The sequence below is a fragment of the Sciurus carolinensis genome, chromosome 7, assembly GCF_902686445.1.
Source record: "Sciurus carolinensis chromosome 7, mSciCar1.2, whole genome shotgun sequence".
Classification (NCBI taxonomy): domain Eukaryota; kingdom Metazoa; phylum Chordata; class Mammalia; order Rodentia; family Sciuridae; genus Sciurus; species Sciurus carolinensis.
This window is the reverse complement of record NC_062219.1, coordinates 131,631,413-131,653,417: the sequence shown is the minus strand read 5'-3', so window position 1 is coordinate 131,653,417 and position 22,005 is coordinate 131,631,413. Positions and strand designations below refer to the sequence as shown.

At 40.8% G+C, this 22,005-nt stretch overlaps 1 protein-coding gene across 5 annotated transcripts in view; it reads right to left on the bottom strand.

The window, feature by feature from the left end:
- Positions 1-1,321: 1,321 nt before the first annotated feature.
- Dusp22 (dual specificity phosphatase 22) overlaps positions 1,322-22,005 on the bottom strand; it is a 61,427-nt gene continuing 40,743 nt past the window's right edge. For 2 of the 5 annotated variants that reach the window (XM_047558215.1, XM_047558220.1), the window contains 4 exons: positions 16,231-16,280; positions 7,950-8,024; positions 4,714-4,885; positions 1,322-3,961 (listed from right to left, as the gene is read on the bottom strand). In XM_047558215.1, the coding sequence (XP_047414171.1) occupies positions 3,779-3,961; positions 4,714-4,885; positions 7,950-8,024; positions 16,231-16,280 (480 nt within the window). In that variant the 3' untranslated portion in view covers positions 1,322-3,778. The remainder of the gene's footprint in view (positions 3,962-4,713; positions 4,886-7,949; positions 8,025-16,230; positions 16,281-22,005) is intronic. The other 3 variants (XM_047558217.1, XM_047558216.1, XM_047558219.1) reach the window with 3 other exon arrangements.

Below are 22,005 nucleotides of genomic sequence, written 5' to 3'. Positions count from 1 at the left end.
AGTCAGGGAAGGGATGGGGATCGTGGAGACACCATGGGTTGCACATGTTTCCTTGGCTGTGGCAATAGTACTCTTACCTGGGGACATGGCCAGGTCAGGACAAAGCCCCTAGCTCTCAGACTGGTGTCTTGACCATCCATGCTCAGCACATTGCCCAAGGGGTACACTGATTTCCTAAAAGTTCTGATGGGAAGAAGAGGTATAGCCTCTCCATGGGACAAAACTAGTCTTTGAAAAACCAGTATTTTTTCCTCCCCAATGAATTAGGAAATTTGAAATCTATGTTAATTTTCATGAGCCTGGCCCCTGGGACTGTGTGCCAGGTGCCTGAATAATCTTGAGTGTCTAAGTTATAAAGACTCAGTGGACCCACATCTGGGACCCAGTCAGGTCATTCTTTAGCATTTTCCTCCAATCTAACATTATCATGGCAGAGGCACACGTACCATCATGCAGAACTAGAAAATGCTAATACAAAAGAACCACTGAGTTGGCAGCATGGTCCCAGAGAACATCATGGCCCCACAGTCACCATGAGTGCTTGCTTGAACCCCTACACCTTCCTTCCCTCAAGTCTATTTGTCTGCTTGGCCACTTATAACTCCATGACTATGACTTGGTTCTGGTTTAAGCCACTCTGTATTCCTTTAAGTTAAAAGCTGTGCATCAAATCAGAATAGCTAATAATGTGTGGCAAATGTTCATGAAATAATTGGGCTTGTGTATTCCTGTGTTAAATGCAGTAATTCCAGGGTTCTCGCTCTGCTTGGGCAAAATGTAACTTCAATGTCAAAACTTCTTTCTCTTTTTTGGGGGGGTGGTGTACCAGGGATTGAACTCAGGGGTATTTGGCCACTGAGTCACATCCGCAGCTCTATTTTGTATTTTTTTTAGAGACAGGGTATCACTGAATTGCTTAGAGCCTCACTCTTGCTGAGGCTGGCTTTGAACTCAAGATCCTCCTGCTTCAGCCTCCCCAGCCACTGGGATTATAGCGTGTGACACTGCACCTGGCAGTGTCTAAAATTCTTTTACCCTGAAACTGTCTTTTGTGTGTGGGTGTTTTCAGTGTTGCAGACTGAATTCAGGGCCTTGAGAACATTAGGTAAGTGCTCTCCAACTGAGATACACCTGCTGTTCAAAGATCAATTTTTCTGTCATGGAGACATTAATTTGCTTTTCCTAGTCTCTGTTGTACTATCTTCTGGAGGAATACAGTCTTTGAACTGAGTCTGTGAGCAGGTTCAATCTTGTTTGTGACCCTTCGTAGAAATCCATGTGACTTTCAAGCTCCAACAAAGGAAGAATGCAATGCACATGATATTGAACTTGGTTAAGTTGCCCTTTATTAACAAAAATATGTAGGTTTTGGTAAATTCCTCTGTGGAGAACACAAACCATGGATAAAACATACATCAGGAAACATTTCCCTAGCTGGAGAATTTAAGAACAAGAGGGCAGAGTTCACACTGCACAATCCCCAGGTGCTGGCTTCCTCCTTGAGTGTTCATGAGAAGCAATTTATCATTACTAAACAGTAACCAAAACAGTGCAAGAGGGCTCTTGAGATTGTTTTATGGGCATCAAAAAATTAGGTTAAAGAAACAGACACAGAAGTGGAGTTAAGGTAAAAATATTTTCTTTTGCTAAATAATCTCACAGTTCCCAACATAATACAACATTACACATGTATTCAGTTTAAGAAGAAAACAAGTTTACAAATCACTGTTGGATACTTAAAAATAAACTCTATGTTGCTTTTCTTTTTGGCAGCACCAGCCTAAACTTTGCAATATTTCAGAAACTTCAGGTACATTACAATCTTCTGAGAAAGGCCCAATACTTCAGAATTCCTGGAGTGGCTGTGGAGAAAGAACATTACTGGCAACAAATATAAAAAAAAATTCAAGACGTACAGGAATATATGTGGCCATTCATATATGTTTACACATATTTAACCATTCATTCTAATCCTGAAAAATTTTCTGTCCTTTTATTGAGATGCTGGGGATCAAACCCAGGGTTTCACACATGCTAGGCAACTGCTATAGCACTGAGTTATACCCTTAGCCCTCTTAAATGCTTTTTGTTAGCATATTTACATTTCTTTTGGTTTACAGAAAAAATATACTTTACAGACAAATTATTTTAGTTGAAGAAATGATTCTATGGCCACATTTCCCTTTTTTTGTTACACATCTAGGGCCTGTACATGTGCACAGTTGGTGACTTTGTTCTCCCTGGCCCCCAAAGAGCTCACCTTTGACATACCCTCTACATGAAGAGGAAAATTGCTCTTCTTATTCAGGAGTTCTTTTAGTAGCGGAATTCAGAGAACCAAGGTTGCAACATCTTTTTAGGGAGAGGTTGAGTATATTTTTTCCTGTGGCTCTGTGTGCTTAAGAAATTTGAGTTGATATAAAGGATTGACCACTGAGTTGTTCCCAGCATTCTAGGATGCCTGTTGCCCAGCTGTGAACTGTGGGTGCTCTCACAGCCTGAATGTGGGACTTTACCCATCGGAAAGCATTATGTGAACACAAATCAAAAATTTAAGTAGCTCAATGATATTGATGTCTTCCCCTCTGGCTTCAAAGGGAAAGTCATAACTGAACATTTTGAACTATGAGGAAGAATTCAATACTGGATTAACACACACACAAAAAGGTTTTCAAACATTATTTAATGAGGTAGCTAAGATCAAAGATCAACTCCACAGCATACACCAAGGAACTTAATAAATGCTTAGGCATTTTCAAATGCAAATGTCTACAGTGTCTAACAAATATTGTTCCTTCCTAATTCCTGCAGGTACATGCAAACCTTGAGAAAGGGCTCTGCAAAGTCAGAACAGCAAGGCTGGGAGTGCATGAAGCTGGACAGGAGGAGATAGGAAGGGCCCCAATACTGTATGCCAAGTTTGGCTGATGTACTGCTACTTATTATGGAACTCAAATCAGTGGGTCTCACATAGAATAAACATCAATTAGAACTCAGGAACATGATGGGCTGAAAGGGGGCCTTGACTTGAGGCAGCAGGGAGTCCAGGGCCTGGTACACTTACACTAAGCCTGAGGCAATACCAAATATGTCCTCTATCCCCCAATACCTTTCAGGATCCCTGGAGCCACCTTCCCTCAGGAGAGGTCTGGGCCCCAACTTTCCCCACTGCACCATCCCAGGGCTGGGAGAGGCTACTGCTTTCAGTTGTTCATCCCAAGTTTTCCTCAATGTCTGCTCACAAGCATAGAACACCTTCCATGTTCCTTACTGAGCACTTTTCAGATGTCAAGGTCAAGTGCCTTCTATGTGGAGTCAAAGGGAAAGGTGGCCATACCAATCCTGGCAGCATGAATTTTATGACTCCCAGCAACGTGAACATTCAGAGCTCACGCACGTACACATTCATATGCATACACCCTCACAAAAAGCACACCCTTCTACACGCTCACAGACACACAACCTCACATGTGTATAAGTGCTGTAACAGGCACTCACTCACATGTGTACGTGTGTGTGTTTGGCAGCCCAGTAGCATCCCAGGTACAGCAAGCTCAGGTAAGGCCAAGGTCCAAGGTTGGGGGAAAAGGTGGGTGAAGTGAAAGGACCTGGGACTGGGTGGGGTCACTGGGGAAGGAACCCTGAGTTGTCCACTTTGCAGTGGTCATCTCCCTTTGCAGTCCTTGGAGGCAGTAGCCAGCACACCAGCACACCACAGGGCACCCGCAGGCAACCCAGAAGACAAGCGGCGGGAAGGAAGGCACCAGATCCCTCTGCATTAGGTCTCTGTGGTATAGTTATTGTAGGCCAGGGGAGGTAGGGCCGAAAAGCTGCTCCACCGCCTGGTGCCAGGCTGGGACTCCACACGCCCTTGTTCTTTATATTTACCCAGAATGTTTTTGGCTTCTTCTGCATCCCGCAAAGGATTCTCCCCATATTCTTCCTTCAGCCACTGCCGATACTGGAGAGGTTGGAAACAAATTCAAAACATCACACACACATACACACCTGCATTCGCAGTGATTTTCACCTGTTACTTAGTGGTAGAGATGTTGTCATATATAAAGAGGGAAATCAAAGGGCATTGGGTAATCATAGTTATCAGAAATAACTGCTCCTTCAAGGTTTTGGCCTGAGGACATAAAAATAATGCTTCTACTTGACAGACCTGGATGGGAACAGTTACTGTCTATTGCTGAGGGTTCCTTACAAGAAAGAAGTGTCCTCGTGCTGCCTAATGGTGGCAGCCAAGATTAAATCGCTCAATCCAGAAGAAAAATAGTGAGAATTTTTACGATTCAGTAATATAAAGAAGAACCTAAAATTTGTGTTTACATGATTGGTGGTGGACAATATCCTCTACTACCCTTGCCTGGCTAATTACACCTTTAAAAGCTTAAAGGCTAAATGAATTAAAAGCAAAAAAGAAAAAAAAAAGCAAACCAAATGAAGAAAGTGGTACTTTGCTGAAAGGAAGAGGAATAGGATAATATTAGGAGTACCAGGCATACGGAAAATGACAAGGGGTAGGACCCCATGGCTGAAGCTGGGGCACAATGGATTGATGACAACTTCTGTGGGGGAGCAGGTGAGCACCCTTGAACCCAATGTCCTCTATGGGCCTTTTCAGTGCCAGCCTCCCTGATTCTGGGACTGGAGGAATTGTCCTAGGGGAGTTGCCTGCATCTGAAAAGTCTCCCAAGTACTGCTTACCTCGTGGACTTCATGTTTCTCAAACTCCTGGAGCTGCCTCTGGAAGCCCAGATTGGGGTTGGCACAGGATCTCCCTGCACGCACGGTGTGCAGGGCATCCTCCCAGCCAAAGTCCGTAACAGTCATGATGTAGGCAATCACCAGTGTCACGCTCCTGGAAACCCCGGCCAAGCTGTAGGGCAGAGAGAGTCACGTGTGCAAGGGCAGTTTTGGAACCATGGGTCTGTCACCCAACCCATTTGGAGCCCAGAATTTGGAGCACCTTATTTTAGGGAGTCTTCCAGCCTTGGATTACACATGGACAGCAGGAAAGCAATGTTACCAGGAAATCATTTGGAAATATAACAGCTTCCCCCGCTACTCTGTACCACTAGATCTCAGGTATGCTTTAGACATTTTAGCCTCATGCTTCATTGATTTTCTATAGGATATGGCTACAGACACGTGTGCCTTATGATGTTCCATTGCTCTGAAGCCCTCCTTAGATACTTCCCATTTCCTTGATCAAATAAAGTAACTCAAATATACCAAGGGAATGTGAGGCTGCCAGGACCTATGGAACAAGTCCACTGATAACCTGCATTAGTTTAGAATGTGTCATGTTTTAAAAACATGGTTTTCTTAGCTACTGTACATGAGGGATAAAATTGTGATTTTTAGAACTCATGAAATCCAGAAGCCCTTACCAAATCTTACTTTTGTGACTTTTTTTGGACATAATCAAGCAGAATACTAGAGCAGGCACACTGCAATGCTCTAAGTCTGCGTTCAGGAGCTCTGTGGCACTAACAGTCATCTCTAGCAGGCTGAGTAAGGGGACTATTATGGTTTGGATCTGGGATGTCTCCCAAAAGTTCATATGTTAAAAGCAGATCCCTAGTGTAGCAAGGTTCACAGGTGGGGCTTTTAGGTACTGACTGGATCACGTGGGCTCTGACCTCATCAGTGAAATAATTCACATGATAGATTAATCCACTGACAGCTAGATGGACTACTGGGAGGAAGAACTTAGTTGGAAGAAGCAGGTTACTGAGGGCACAGCTGGAGGGGTCTATATTCTCCCTGACCCCTTCCTCTCCCTCTCTCTGCTTCTCGGTTGCCAAGAGCAGAGCACCTTTCCTTTTGCTGAGGCCCTCGGCCACGATGCTTCTGCTGTGGAGTCAGTCAACTGTGGACTGAATCCTCTTAAACTATGAACCAAAATAAACCTTTCCTCCTCTAATTTGTTCCAGTCTGGTATTCTGGTCACAGTGACACAAAGTTGACTAACATAGGGACCAATCTAAAATACATATGCAAATTAAGGCAGTCATAGAAAGGTAGTGCTTTGTCAGACTTAGAGTGTTCTAGCAACGGTTTAAGATGGGGAAGTCTAGCAAATGTCTCATTTTTAGAAAAGCCTTATCATTAGGTGTATATAACTGTGTGAAATGTGAATTTCTAGACTATCAGGCCAACACACATTTAAATATAAATAATAATAATAATACCACTCCTAAGTAGTGGTTCTTCACCAGGTTCTTCACTAAGGGAGTTTTATAAAAATAAACCCTCTTGGGCTATAACTCTGGGGATCTGAATTCACTAAGAGCCTAGAAAAGCCCAGGATTAGAATTTCAGAACTCCCCTTTATTTACTTCCAAATGCACCCTCCCGGTCCTTTAAAGTCAAATGTAACTGAACATAAAAAAACTACCATTTGTATGTATTACATTTCCTACTCTTTTAAAAGGCAAAATGAAAAATTACACTATTTCAAAGTTGTATAAATTGGCAGAACACTACTCTTGAAGCCACTGAAACATTTCATGCCCCTTCACCCCCAACTTGATTTACTGGCCCTCAGAATACACTGCAGTTTTCTTAAGTGGCTTCTCTGGCTATCATGCATAGGTTCCCTCTGTCCTGGCACGGTTGCCACCAGCAGCCTCCCAGCAACACTCCCAGGAATTGGCATCACATTTCCAAAGTGCTCTGTGCTATAAGGGTGGCTATTTTGGGGAAAGTCAAAAGACAGTTGTGCTTTGAGATGATTAATGCCACACCTTATTCAAATGGAAAGGGGGCATGTCCGGCCTGTACCTTCATAGACAACAAAGCCCTGGATCCAGAATGTTGACTACTGGTTCCCTAGACAAATTAGCTATTACCATGATTACTACTGGTAACACAAATGACATTCCCTGAGAACTTACCATGTGCCAGATACAATATTTGCCAGGAATAAAACCAAGAATTTTACATGCATTCTCTTGGGTTGAGTATTTTAGAATATCTTTTTTTTTTTTTTTTTTCCACAGTGTGTGTGCACAGTTCTCTGTTGGTGTCTACGGGACATTGTTTTCAGAATGCAAACCAGATAGCAAAATGTTCAGGTCCCTTATACAAAATGGTATAGCATTTGCACAGGACCCACACATATCCTCTTGCATACTTTACATCATCTCTGGATTTATAGGAATACAATGTAAATGCCATGTCAATAGTGGTATTGCTTAAGGAATAATGACAAGGAAAAAACTCTGTACATGTTTCATACAGAGGTGATGTTTTTTTCCTGAATGATTTTGATTCATGGTGGGTTGAATCATGGATTCAGAACCCATGGACAGGGAGCATTGACACTCTATCTACCTACCTACCTATCTCTATATGCAGCTATATAATATAGAAGGATGTAGGTGTATAGTTGTCAATACGTTAATTCTAAGAGTCTATTTAGATTGTTTCAAAGCAAAGTAGTAAGCCAAATACACATAAAAGTTCCAGTGTGTAAATGGAGAGGAAATGATGATATTAATGTTACGGTAGTACATTACTAAACACCCACATTTGCAATCAAAATTCTCCAGGAAGAAACAGTGTTTTGAAAAGGTCACTGAGGTTTCAGAAATGAACCTACAGAATTGGTAGCATCTATAGGAGGCTGTTCTGATGAAATGTTAAGAGGCAGGCTAGCAAAAGATAGTGTCTGTTGACCAGTAACCCTACCAGTCCCTACAGAAATCCTCAGTGAGTGAAATGGAAAAAATAAGAGCAAAACCAGGTAGGGTTCTCTTTCAACAAAAGCAGGCAATGACTAATGCATATCAGGGGAGAGGTGAAATGTATGTTTGAGACTCTGGGTTTAGGAAAAACCATTAGATGAAATAATTACACAGAGAAAGACACTCATAAGACATCAAGCAAAGCAGAACATGCTAACTAAGGTATTATTCAGAAAGAGACATACGTACCAGTGTACCAGACAGCCCTCACCTTGGAGTCGGCACTCATGAATGAATTTAATACTTTCTTTGAAATGTCTTGTCCTAGGCACAGGATAAAAAGAGAGAGAGAAAGACAGAGAAGTGAAACAGACTTTACTTAACATATGATGAAAAGAAAAATACACCTAAAAAAAGTCCACCTTTCTGAAAGGTCTCAAGATTCCCACACCTTCAAAACCTGGTCAACTATCTGGGACTGGGGCTGCCTTAGGCTTAGAACAGGTCACAGGCATGCTGAGGTCTCAGGAAGGCTACCAATGGTCTAGAACGTTTAGAACTGCTCCACAGGGCATCCCTGAAATGCACAGCTATCACTGACTGGTGGTTCCCGCTCAGTCCGCTATGTTCAATCTGAATCAACAGCTCAACCAGGGACCCTTGTGCTGCCTATGAATGCTGCAGAGTCACAGTAAGACAGGTAAGGAAGGTGTCCAGGCCATGTGTGCTCTCTGTCCTAGCAGCTAGTTTACTTGTGACAATCTGAGAAGCATAAAAGGATCCTCCCACAATGGACTCCCTGGATTTTGGTCAATTCTATCTGTATGTTACTGGAGAGCTGTGGGAAAAAGGAAATTTCACCTCTAATTCCTGCTCTGTCACTCCATGTGGCTTGGGGAATGCAACTCCAAGATTAGGCATTATGCCCTACAAGGTGGACCAGACCATGAATATCAACCTGCTCTGAAGTCCTAAATGATGAGGTATGCCACAAACCTTCCTTTTCTGACCCTCAGCTTTTTGGGCCAACCCTTTCACTAGTCACTTGTTCAGGTCCTAACTGTTCAGGAAGCACCCACTTGTGTGTCCTTGCTCACAGGCACGGTCGCTTCTTGCTGATTAGCTTTTCAGAGGCCAAGTTCAAATGCTGCATCACTTAAGATACAAGTATGGGGACCCACTTTGATGAGTTCCCAACTGGTGTGTATGCCCTGTACCACATGCGCAGCATTCTGGACTGAGCTGCAGATTAACTACAGGTACTCCAGTGGACCAAGTACCTGCTTCTTAAATATATTCTAGCTTTGACTGGTTCCTAAAGCAGTAAAACACCAAAAGATACCCATGAACTAAATCCATTTCCTTTTAAACAATGAGTATTGACCATCTGGTTAGGATGCTGATAAGCTTCAAGGCAAACAATGATAATAAGATGTAGTTTCTGAATGCAAAATGAGGGCAAGTGAAATGAATCAGAATGGGAAGCTCACATGTGTCTTAACAACTCTCAGCTGTTGACTGCAGAAGGCACCCAAAAGCCTTACTGGAGGTGCACACTGAGATTGGGATGGATGGGAGGTAGAAGACATTTTAAATGTCATACATACATACATGTATATATTTACATATATGTATATATTCATATATATATATATATATGTATACATATACATATATATATATATGAAACACAGGCACTCATGTTCTGCCAATAACCAAAAGTGGAAAATTCACGTAACCCAAAGATTCCAGACTCTTACTGGAGGATTTAACTAGCATGGCATTGCAAGATCAGTTTCCCTTAACATTCCTACAGACAAATGCTCCCAGAATGTAAATTTATAAAGCGAGAACTGCAACATTTTCCCAAACACTAGTTTTGTACACAGCAGGCAAGGAAGCATTCTTGCTATATTCTTAAAATCTGTAGTGTTAGTACCAAGAGACCTCAAAACAGAAGCCCACAGCAGTCAGGCAGCAAAGCCGAGTGTGCGCAGGGGTGAGGTGGGGTGCTGGGCATCCCACTGTGGGCTGCAGGAGGGAGGAAAGGCTTGGTGCTGATAGAGCGTCCTATCTCTCAAGAAAAACCAGCTACCCAGAGGTGACAGTGAAGCATTCTTATCTGGAAGTACTGAATATGTGGCAAGACATGGCCAGTTGCCCTGATTTTGTGTGGGGCAGCAAAGTGCTCAGGCCCAGGAAATGGCCCATTTTTCTCTACTCAAGTATTGGTCATGGAGAAGGAAAGGGGACGCTGTGCATGATGATTTCTGGAAAAGTGTTTCCTTCGTAATAAAAGGAAAGTGATCTATCTTTGCCTGCAGTTTCTTGCCAAGGAACAAGCAAACACCATGCTCAGGGCTGCATCAGCCACCTGTGATCACAGTGACAACTCCCCAGAGTAGAAGGACAGCAGGATAGAAAGGCCAGGCTCCTGGAGTATATCTAGGGTCCTACTGCCCCTGCCTGGGAGCACCACTACCAGGTTTCCTAGCAAATGCCTCTATCCCTGAGAACACAGCCAGGTATTCTATTTATGGCTAAATACACTCTCCCTGATAACAGCAACTAATTCAATAATTTATAAAACCCTGAGCCAGCTTGTGTAGCCAAGAAGTAGTTAGTTCCAGGCTGCTAGCCAGAAATCTACGTGCCTCATAGGTTATACAGGGTAGCCTGTGCTCCCCACAGGCCACTGTGCTCAGTAGACAGGTCAGAAGGTGGGGGAGGTTGGAATGCAGATCCAGGTTGGCTGCAGGGGTGGCCAGAAGGCACACTCCTTTGTTCACCAGGCTGTCCACACTATGATTCCCAAGATATCATCATGCAGCTGGAGCTTCTGCTCTTGCTTATTTCTTGGGGATCTCTTCCTGTTTGGACAGCATCGGGTCAGTGAGCACCTGGCAGCCAAAACAGCAAAAGCAAATCTAGAAATGAATGACAACTGCCTGGGTGAATTAGTAAACCAGAGCCCCTCAGAATATACTATGAAGATCACAGTGATGTAGAAGTTAGCAGAGACCCACTGTGATCCAAGGCAGGACTTGGAGTCTTGGGGACATGGCTAGTTGGTGCTCATCAAGGTCTTAACAAGGAGGATAACTAAATCCCTTTACTGAAGGCTCATAGTAGGAGCAACTCCTCATATCTTGTTTTTACACCTGCACATTGCAAACTGTAGGTATGATGAAATCAGACTTCCTACATATTATGGTACTGAACTCCCTGTCAACAGCGAACCTCACCACACCTTTAAAATAAAGGGAGGTTATGCTCAGCTGGGCAATATTCAAACCCATCCCGAGTCCAGAGCAGGAGTGTGAAAAAAACCTAGGAAGCAAAGGGGAGATGTTCCCCACTCCCTGCTGCTTCTTTCCTCCTTCCAGGCTGCCCATAACAAGGGTTAAATCCAAGACAACCAATGGGACATGGCTCCCATCCTCCAGTATGTTGGGGGCAAGGGCTGCAGAGACATCCATGACAGGGCTACTCCTCAGTCCAGGGGTATGAACAAAACCCATGAGGGGGACTGCTCAGAGTCCCACTGTGAAACTTGACTCATGCACATAAACAGGCACAAGGCCAAGTTTGGCAGACATTCCTAGAAATGCTTTTTTCAGGAAAAGCCAGGAGGCAGACGAGCTCACTGGTATAAAACTGTGTGCTGCAGACAGTGTGCAGGGGGTGGGGGGCTAATTTCCAGGGAAGCCAATGACATAAGTCGGAGCTCTGGTCATTAAACACCCTCCACAATGGGAAATACCCACGGCCTGGGTTCTTCTATTGCTCAACTCCAATTTGAAGCAGAAGCACAAATCTGAGGCACTATGCCACCACGAGCTGTTTCAATGAAGTCAAGTTCCCTATTCTTGTTCTGTTTGGTTGCAGTTAACCTTTACTTCCATACAAAGATTTGTTATAAGTTCTGTCTGCATAAAATAAGCTAAGCACATCCAGAAGGAAGCATGACCTACAGGTGTGTTACTCTATTGCCTGGTGAACACCAAACTCCTTTGGACTTGACAAAGGAGGAAGAAAAGACAATTATTTACATAGTGATTACCAATTTAATATATACTGAAATAACAATGAGCAAATATACAACCAACCATTCATTCTCAAATTACATTAGTAGTCTTTGCTTGAATAGATAGTATAATCTTACTTTTGAAAATGCTTAGTGTTTATGAAAAACATTTTGTTTTTATCATCTCACTTAATACTATAAAAATCCTGTGAGATAAGCAGTTTGTAGATGAGAGAAAATTAAAAAGATGTATTTATGAAAACGCAGAGAGAAAGCAAAACCAAATGCATATTTCTAAAAGTTAAACTCACCAAACCTTTAACACCTGTCACTTGGGGAGCAAGCAGTATGTGCATTCAGTACACACTTGAGGATGCCTCTAATTACAACAAAATCATGCAAAACACCACACTGGGCCTGTGGGGCTATTAGGATGTTGAGAACTTAAACTTTACATTTCCTGACTTGGCAAGACTAGGTGGCTGGGGGAACTGAGCTAAAATTTTATTTTAATGTTATCTCAAACCAGGTTTCTGCATTTTAAGTTCCTGGAAGATGAAAGAGGGAGATTCTTGAGGATTAAGGCCAAGACAAAAAGTTGACCTTTTGGGGCAGTTTGCAGCAACTGTCAGTCAAGTGACAGCAGTCAGTTTCAAAGGTCACATACCTCTTACTAAGCATATTAGCCATAATTCCTGTTGGTTTAGGGATTTGTAGAGTAAGATTTAGAATATAAAGTGTTAAATTATACTCAAACTTGGAGTCATATTTTAAATTGATATGTAAGTTTAAAATAATACAGTTTTCCAGAATTTATTTTGTCACTGAATAGAGGAACTCTTAGGCATCAGAAATGCAAGGAAGTCAGACTAAAGAGCTACTATTTCTAATTGTTAGGTTCCCCAGAGCATGCTTTACAAGTGACAGACATAATTTCTCTGGTTTTTGTTACACAGAACATTCAGAATATCTGTTTCCTGATCATCCACATTGGCTGATAATACAGAAAGTGAAGGTTTATTGTTAGTGCCTAATATTTGGTGAGTAATAAATACAGTACACTCTAAAAGATTAAGTCACAGAGAGCCAAGCATTAACTTTAGGTTAATCTTTGATTATATCATGAAAGCATTCTCATTGCTATCATTTGAGTGTGGCCCCTGCAAATTCATGTGTTGGAGCCTTAATCACATTAGTGCAGCAGTATTGGAAGGTGGGGTCTGGCAGGAGGTGTTTGGACGATAGGGAGAGATCCTTCAAAAATGAATTAATGCTTTTCTCACAGGAATGGTTAGGTGTCTCAAAAGTCTGACCTCCTTTTCTCTTTTCTGTATACACTTGCTTGTCCTTCCTCTTTCTGCCATATTATGGAAGCAGAATTAGTCCTCACCAGATATATAGTGGCCCAACCTTGGATTTTGACTCCAGAACTGTAAGCCAAAATAAACCTCTTTTCTGTATAAATTACCCAGTCCTAGATATTTTGTTACAGCAACAGAAAACAGACCTAAGACTCTCACCATTAAAAAGAATGTAATGCTTCTCAGTGGAACACTTAAAATATGTAAAGCAAACTCAAGTTCTTTGATAGGCTATCTCTGAACAAACTGTATATACTTCGAAGTTCCAAACTCAACTCCACAATCTCCATGTAACTTCAATACAGTAATAATATTTAGAGCCATGGGAATTAAGGTGTCCAAAGCACTCCATACACATAAGCTTTGCTGTTACCAACGAACTTACAATAAAAGTTTCCCCAAAGAGTCATGCAAGTGCCTATAAGCAAGACTCTCAGTTGTACGGTGTCCATCTTTCCAACCCTTTTGATGAATTATGGTCTTGACTTCCTTTTCCAACCAAAAGAGAAGTTTTACTATTGTCAGACTTCACAAGAAACAGCAATGCGAGCACATTCTCTGCCCATCAGCTCCAAAATGCCCCAAGCCTGCTAGAACTGGGATTCCAGTCACACTTTCATTCAAATTCAAGAAAAGGGTTAAGAGGTGAACGACTAAGCTTCACAGGACTGCTTTACATATTTGGGATATGAAAGTGCTAATTAAAACTTAGGAGTAGTCCTTAAGGCGCAGAAATGACTGTGTTTGGGCTAATTTTGTTAGAATATTTCAAATGACCCATGAGACCCTGGAACTTGAAGAGAAAGCTGTTATATCCTCTGTCTACTTTGTCCTTCCATGTGAGTATATCTTCCAAGTAATAAATGGGCTTCCTGGGCACCAAAGCTTGTTATTTCAACAATCTTTTCTGTAACTCTTAAGACCACTAATACACTTTAAGTAGAAATAAACCCTTATTTTTTAAAGCGCCTTGAGTTCATGGAGAATACATTTACATACATATGCTGATCGTGCCTCTTCAAATCCTAAAGGCAGTCATTTTCCAGGTGGAAGAAACTGAGGTGTAGATGGGTTAAAATGACTTGCCTGAGACAGATCGAACTGGTTTTAGATCTTTGGACATCTAGGTCTATTCTTACTTGTCTAAAATGCAGAACCCTCAATGCTTAAATAAGATCATTGTCTGGGACTTTGAAGATAACAGCTCCTAAGAAAGGTGATATACTGGGGCAGCAGGACAGGTGGGCATCTGCCCTGACAGCTGATTGACCCTGAATGGGTTAAAATGTGAATTTTTTATAGAATCAAACTTCCCATCACCTATTGACAAGTTCAGTAGTATGGCAGAATCTTGGTTCAAGATAAGAGTAAAGCAACTATTCTAAAATTAGTCACCAAAACATGGGCAGAAGAATGCTGTGGGCTTCAGAGAAAGGCAGTGGCTCACTTCCTTCCGTACAGACCAGGCCCTTCCAACCACTTCTGTTTCTTGACACGACTAGTAACCAAGGAAGTCTAATACTTCTCCTCCTTCCAGGGCCAGCCTACAACTTTGTTTTCCTAGTACAATCTCTCCTCCATCATGGTCAATGTTAAAGGTTCATTTTTCTGTGAAGCATCAAGAGTCAGTGTGGAAACTTCCTACCTACAGTGTCCTTTCTTGGTTGAACTCTATGTCACCTGTCCACTGCCCTGCCACCTCATACTTCCCCACATCATCCTGAGTCTAGCCCTGCATTTTTTTCAAACAGGTAGATATCACAAAATTCTTGCATTTCTTTGCTCTTCTACAGTGAAAATTCAAGGTGGAATGATGTTCCAGTCTCTGATGACTTTCAGAGAGGTCAGTCTCTTTGGACAGGTAATACAAGTATGTGGTTTATACTACTGATATATAGGGTATGCATGCACTAGCACTCAGGAGCTAAGAGGGATGAATTCTGACAAGGCTGTGAACCCCCAAACTCCCAAGCATGTTCAGAGCTTACAACTTTCCTTTGAAATCAACAACATATAATTCTAGGAGGGTTATTGTGCATTTGACTCCCAATGTCCAGCACTGGGCCAGTCTGAAATCAGAGGCTGTGCTCATCTGCTGGCTTGGCATGGCTAAGAACTTCTGTACCCAGCCTGTCAGTCTGCAAAGGGAAAATCCATGCTTCAGGATACTATAATCTATTGCCTGTCATATCTTTTCTGGGGTCATTTCTGGACAGCAAAGGATTAATGTTACAGTCATAACTGCTGTGGGTCTCTGGAACCCTGCCCCTTCCCTGATAAAACCTAATATTATCATTCTTCACATGACTGTTGCTATCTGGAAAGGGTAACAATTGTGAATCGTTCTTTATAGGTACAAAAAGGATCAAAATGACATAAAGATGTCTTTAACTGTGAAGAAACAGAGAACTGGATTTTCCTAAACTGGAAAGATCTATTCACCCAACTTGGACAGGCTTTAAAAGTGTGCTTTTCCACATGATGGTCACTATCCCATGTGGCTATTGAGCACTTAAAATTAAGACAGTTCAAGATGAGATGAGCTGTTAGTGTGAAAGAGCACACCAGATTCCTGAGACAAAGTACAATAAAATAATCCAAAAATATCTGGTAAACTTAATATATTGAGAACTTACTGAAATGCTCATATTTCAGATAGACTGAGTTAATTAAAATATATTATTAGAATTAATGCTGTTTATTTCTTTTTGCTTTTTAAACTGTGATTTCTGGGAAGTTTAAAATTACTTATGTGGCTTACATTTGTGTTCCTGTGGCTCACACGAGATTTCTATTGGACAGTTCTGCTTCAGACAAAACTCACAATTTTCTTTAAATTTATTTTTTATTGGTGTACTACAATTATATATAACAGCAGGGATTTGCTTGTAGAGAAAAGATGAGCATGCTACAGGTTTGGTTTCAGGTATCCTTTTTAAAAATTAGATCCTTCTTGTGGACATTCCATCCATCAAGCTGCCAGCTGGAACTCTGCAGGTTGAGTTGTTACTTCTTCTCTGGGACAAAGTTGTGTAGGGACTAAAGGGTCCCCTGGGCTCTCACAGTCCTTTACTTATGTGACTTTACAGTCCAGTATTCATTTTTAGTATTTCTAGATAGTATAGGAAAACAAAAAACTTACAGGTTTTGAGATGGTGAATCTGCTGCTGGAATACACAGGTATTTAACTCCCTGTAAAATGATAAAAATATATATAAATAAAAATGAAAATATTATAGTCAGTGGATAAAAATATTTAAAGAAACTATAGCTATTTACTCAGGTCAAAAAGTAAAAAAAATTTTTTTAAATGAAAAGGAGAAGTTTTTCATTCGTCTTTTGTTGCCAAGGAACTGGAGAAAAACTAATTAAAGTTCCTGGTTCTTTTCTGTGGTCTTCCCTATAAATATTCATGGTCTAGTTTGCAAACAGCTTGTAGGTTAAGACAAAATTCAAAGAACTTCAATAAAGTGATAACAGTACTTTTCGATGAGTGTCAACAAGTTTCAAAACTATCGTCTTAGATACTTGTACACATTCCATATTTTCTATATATGTCATTTAGAATCCTGAAAATTCAAAAAGGAAGCACTGTTAGTCAAAACTTTAGCACAATGGTTGAAAACTGTATTGTCATATTATAGCTTTCTATGTTAATTTTAGTATCATGACAGCTACAATTTTACAATAGGAGTTTTATATTCTTTGAAATAATTTGCTTCATTTTGCCTGTTTTCCAGAACAGTAAGTTTGGGTACCAAATTAACATTTCTCTTCAAAAATAATGGCTTAATTTGGAAAAAAAAAAAAAAAACAAACAAACTTCATCTAGTTCTCTATAAAATAAAAAAAGTTTATGTAAATTTGTGCTACAAAAATCATGCTAAATTTGAGATTTATCAAAAACCAGTCTCATTGCTCTATCAGAGGGACTGATGTGATAGTTCAAGAGGTCTTCCATATCAAGTAAAAATACAAAATATAAAAATCCCAGTAATAGTTGCAGGAGAATATGTCTAAAGAATTAGATGGGGTTGAGGATATAGCTCAGTTGGTAGAGTGCTTGTCTTGCAAGCAGAAGGCCCTGGGTTCAATCCTCAGTACCAAAAAAAAAAAAAAAAAAGAAAAAAAGAAAAAAAAAGAATTAGATGAATCATTTTTAAACCCTTCCTCCTGTAATTGCCTAATACTACAGAATACAGTCATGTCTCAGAAAATAAAGGTAAAAACATTAGAAATTAGAAAAATAACCAATAAACGAGAACACACAAAGGACAGATATGCAGAATGGTAATATAGGCAATCCCAAATTTCTCAGAAGATTGGTAATTTTTCATTAAATTCTGCTAACTCCTATTATTAGGAATTTATGTGCTGTATTTACTAATAATAATCTTGGAAGGAACATTTTAATCCACACTTTGCTAGTTCCTTACAGTATGAATCTGACTTTTCCAATACGGGCTGAGGAACTCCATTCTCCATTTCCCCTGCTGCTTAGGGTGAAGACACATGATCAGTTTTCATTGATCTGACACCCAGGAGATGGACTTGGAACTAGTGGGCAGGAAAGGGGAAGGGACAAGTTGGTGAAGGGTGCAAGCTTTGCAGGTGCAGGTGGTGGCACAGTGGGCTCTGGAGCTCATCTGGCTACTGTGTGATCAGGTCTGCTATTGTTCTAGAACCTATTTCTCCAGCTTTGCTGAGCACACCATAACTTTCAACCATTTCTTCTTAATAAACCCCTTCCTGCTGAAACTGGCTCAGAGGGAGATCTGACCTGACAGATGGAAACCCCTGTTTCCCATCTCACAATTAGGAGAGGTGAGAAAAAAAGTTTTTCCCCTGCACAGTTTCTGGGTATGCTTTTCCAACTTTGAAGAAACAACCAAATCATTTAATCATGATTTGAAGATAAAACCACTACAAATCATGTAGCTAATCATTATGTATTCCAGTAAAGGCTCCTTGGGTTCTTGAAGAAGAATTTTACTGCTGCTTACCCAAATGGGAACATTTTATCTGAGATAAAATGGGCTTTTAGCTTGCTAATGGTTGAACTTATTGATCAGCTGGCAGAAGAGGAAAGGGAAGCAGTAGATTATCCCTCATTCAGCTTTCACTTGTCACACCCCACACCCAGCTTCCTTCTGTCTCTGTCCTTATTTTTTCCTGGACTCTCTGGAGGCTGTGTTTTGCTGGGAATGTCAATCAGTTGTCTCACATTCTAAAGCCCCTCCAAACCCAGACAGGTATTATGCTGTGGTGGAAAGGGCAAGACTATTAAGAAGAAAATGCTACTGCAAGGGAAAGAAAAAAAAAAAAGTAATTTCATTCTTTCCCTCCATAGAGTCCAAACAAGCTTGTTGGTCTAGATACATCCACTAATCATTTCCTACAGCCACTATTGAAATGACTGATTTTTTTTTTTTTTTTTTTTTTCCTTTTAAGTGAGAGTTGGCAGTTGGATCCAGCCCAGGAGCTTGTGAAATTCCTTCCTCCCACATGCTTCCTCCAACCTCCTTTCAGGACATACTTCCAGAGGGACAGGAGGATTCTCAAGTGTCCACCTCCCCTGCTACTGCTGTTTGCAGTCTCAGCAACTTCAATAGAGCAAAGGCTCCAAAGAGAATGCTCTGTAATAAGGAAAATGCCTGCCTGTCAAAAATGTTGACAGACAACCTCTACATTTGAGCAGAATCTAAAATCAGTCCAGTCTTGTACTGAGAGGAAAGAACTGATGAAGGGAAGAAAGAAATGGACAGAGGTAGGTTAAATAGCTCTTTGCCTATTAAGAGCCTTCACCATAATGCCAACAGCAGGTTGAGTAGAAAACAATGTGCTTCTTTTAAGCATATTCCCTTAGTTGCTGCCTGGTACAACAAAGGACAGAGGTTGGCCCCACAAAGCAGGAGAGCCCTGTCAGGGGGCAGGAAAATCTGCCAACCACAGGAAGATGGCAAAGGGTATTTTCCCTTCAGAGGTATAGAAGATGAGGAGGAAACATTTGGTTGTGCAGGACCCCTCGCCTGCTTAGCTGGGAAGAGCAAGTGACAGCTACAGCTTCCTACTGTGCAAATTCTAAAGAGGAACAAAGTTTGGGGACTATCTGCTGTTAAGGCTGGACAGAGAACATAAAACTTAAAATTGAATTTTCTCAAAAAGACAGAATAACAATAATAATAAACTTCCCTGGAATGACACCTGACAGGTGTTCACTAAAGGTCTGCTGAGTGCTGAAAACAAAGTGAAAATCAATTCCTACAAAGATCACAATAGTGCTAAGGAAGAAATATTGTCAAAAACTCATTCCTTATCCTGGGACCACAGAAATGGAAAAGATGGGTTTTAGGCCACACTAGGCAAATAAAGGGTATGTTTTCTTTTCTTTTTTCTTTTAGGTACTGGGGATTGAACCTAGAGAACTTAACCAGCAAGTCACATCCCCACCCCTTTATAATTTGAGACAGGGTCTTGCTAAGTTGCTGAGGCTGGCTTTGAATTTGTGATCCTCCTGCCTTAGTCTTCTGAGACACTGGGATTACAGGCTTGTGCCACTGCACCCAGCCAAAGGGCATGCTTTCTATACACACTCCAGTGACACCAGCCTACCTCCTGTCTACTACAACTGGATGAGAACCACTTCACTGCAATCTACAATAAGTAGTATGCAAATTCAGTCGCAGGAGTCAAACTGTCAAAAAGGTTCAGCTGCTTGCTGCCCAAGAACATCTATTTATCTTGGTTTAGTCATTAACAAAGCAAGATCTCTTAAAGGCCACAGACTACAGAACTTGAGCTACTTAAAAAAAGGCATCAGATGCCTGCACATGTGCACTATTAATGACAGTTAGTTACTAATTCAGAAAGCAGCACACAGACCCCAGGGCCATAAGAAAGCTGGACTCAAAGTTATCCTGGTACTAATGAGTGCAGTTGCACTAAAGTTTTAATGTGACGTGGAATAGATGTTTCTTCTAATATGACTTGCATAAAGGATTGCTCCCTGGTGGTGAAATTTGTAGAGAGACAGAAATAAAGGGTAGGGTATGTTTAGCTAAATTATAGCTATATAATTTATAATTTATAAAAGTATAGCAAGCTAATAGATTAAAGAAAGTATAAAAATTCTAGAACAATCTGAAAACAATGGAATAAAAACAGCAATGTTTCTGGGGGTATAGCATTTGCTACACAGTGTTCACTTCCTTATGTTACCTCTTAATATCCTGAAAATGCATAAAAGTGAAACTGGTTATCTTCTCCCTTGAAATTAAAATTGTAAATAAATAAAAACTCAGCACTCTCCATGAAGTTTCAAAAAAGTGGACTGGTGAAAGTCAATTAACATTAAATTTTTATGGAACTATTAGATGTCATTGTGGCTTTTCAATGCACAAGGCTTGTTTTGTATTGCAATGAATAAAAAAAGCTCTGTTAATAGAAAGGGCCCTGCTGATGCTCTAAGACTGTCATGATTTCTGTGGTGGACAAAGAAAGAACAGCAGCTAATTTCTTTGGATTATATGACCTCTGAATGGCTTAACATGTCCAGAGAAGTCCAGAAATACTGATGAGGTGGACACTAGAGAGAGGAAAAGGAGAAGGAATTAAAAAAAAAGTCTCTACCTACTTTGAGGCAACCTCACCATGTACTGAATATTCATTATACCAAAATATCACTTCAATTAGTATGAAGACATGCAAAGTAAAAATTGGGAAAGCACTGAAAAGAAGTAAAAAGATTAGGAGTTGATTGCCAAGGAAAGATTTCTGGTGACATTTTTGTGCTTAGGGTTTCAAAGACATAATAGACATCAACTGGGCTGAGAAGAAAGTTCAGAAAGTTTTCCAGAAGCTCTGTGTGAACCAAAGGTCAAAGCTGTCCAAGTCCATATTCTTTAAAGTTTTAATATATTTTCAGTTTTCTGTTTCAATGAGTATAGTAACCACCAAAAGTAAAGTTTTGGCCTTTCTTTGGGCCTGAAACTAAAGACTACACTTAAAACGATACACAGGCATGAGCTTTGAAAAGCAGGGCTGAGATTCTGATTATAAGACTAGAAAAGAGATCAAACTCTCGCTTGTTTCAAGTACAATTTCTAAAACTCACTGTTTTTCTCTTTCTGAAACATTGTGAGAGTCTTCTGAAAAACTCAGCTGACAGTCTACTTTTCAAAAGAAAAATCCAGCCCTCTCACTCTTTCATTAGGAAGGCTAATGGAAGTCAGCTATGGAGTAGATCTTTTGTCTCATCATTTGCAGCAATGTGGATGGACCTGGCAGACAGTATGTTAAGTGAAGTAAGTCAGGGGCAGAGAAAACCTGCATGATCTTATATGTAGAAGCAGAGAGTAGTTTAGTGGTTCCCAGAGCCTTGGAAGGGTATGGGGAGGGGGTGACAGAGAGGATGTTACGTGGGTACAGGGAATAGTGGGATAGGAGAAATCACTTTTATGGTCTACAGCATAGTAGTATAATGATGGTTGGCAATAAATAATTGTGTATTCCAAAACATCTAGTAGAGTGGATTTTAACTGTTACCAACACTAAAAACAACTGTCAGATAGAGCATATGCCAGTTACCCTCATATGATAGATACACTGTATACATATCGTGAGATGTCACATTGTACCCCATATGTATCTATATTTCTTATGTGTCTATTTTTATAAAAAGACCGTAAGTGCATCCCTGCAGGAGCCTATTTTAAAATATAAGTAGGAGGGGAGTAAGTTCCCAAAGGGACCAAAACCAGGGCATTCACACAATGGAAAAGTTATTTTAGCTGCCAACAAAAATATCATGATTAGGACCCTTGGTTTCTCATCTTAGCCTATCCAGTACCAGACACAGCACAGGCCAACCCAAGGGGGTTCCTCCAACAGAGATCATCTTTTCTTTGACATGTAAGTC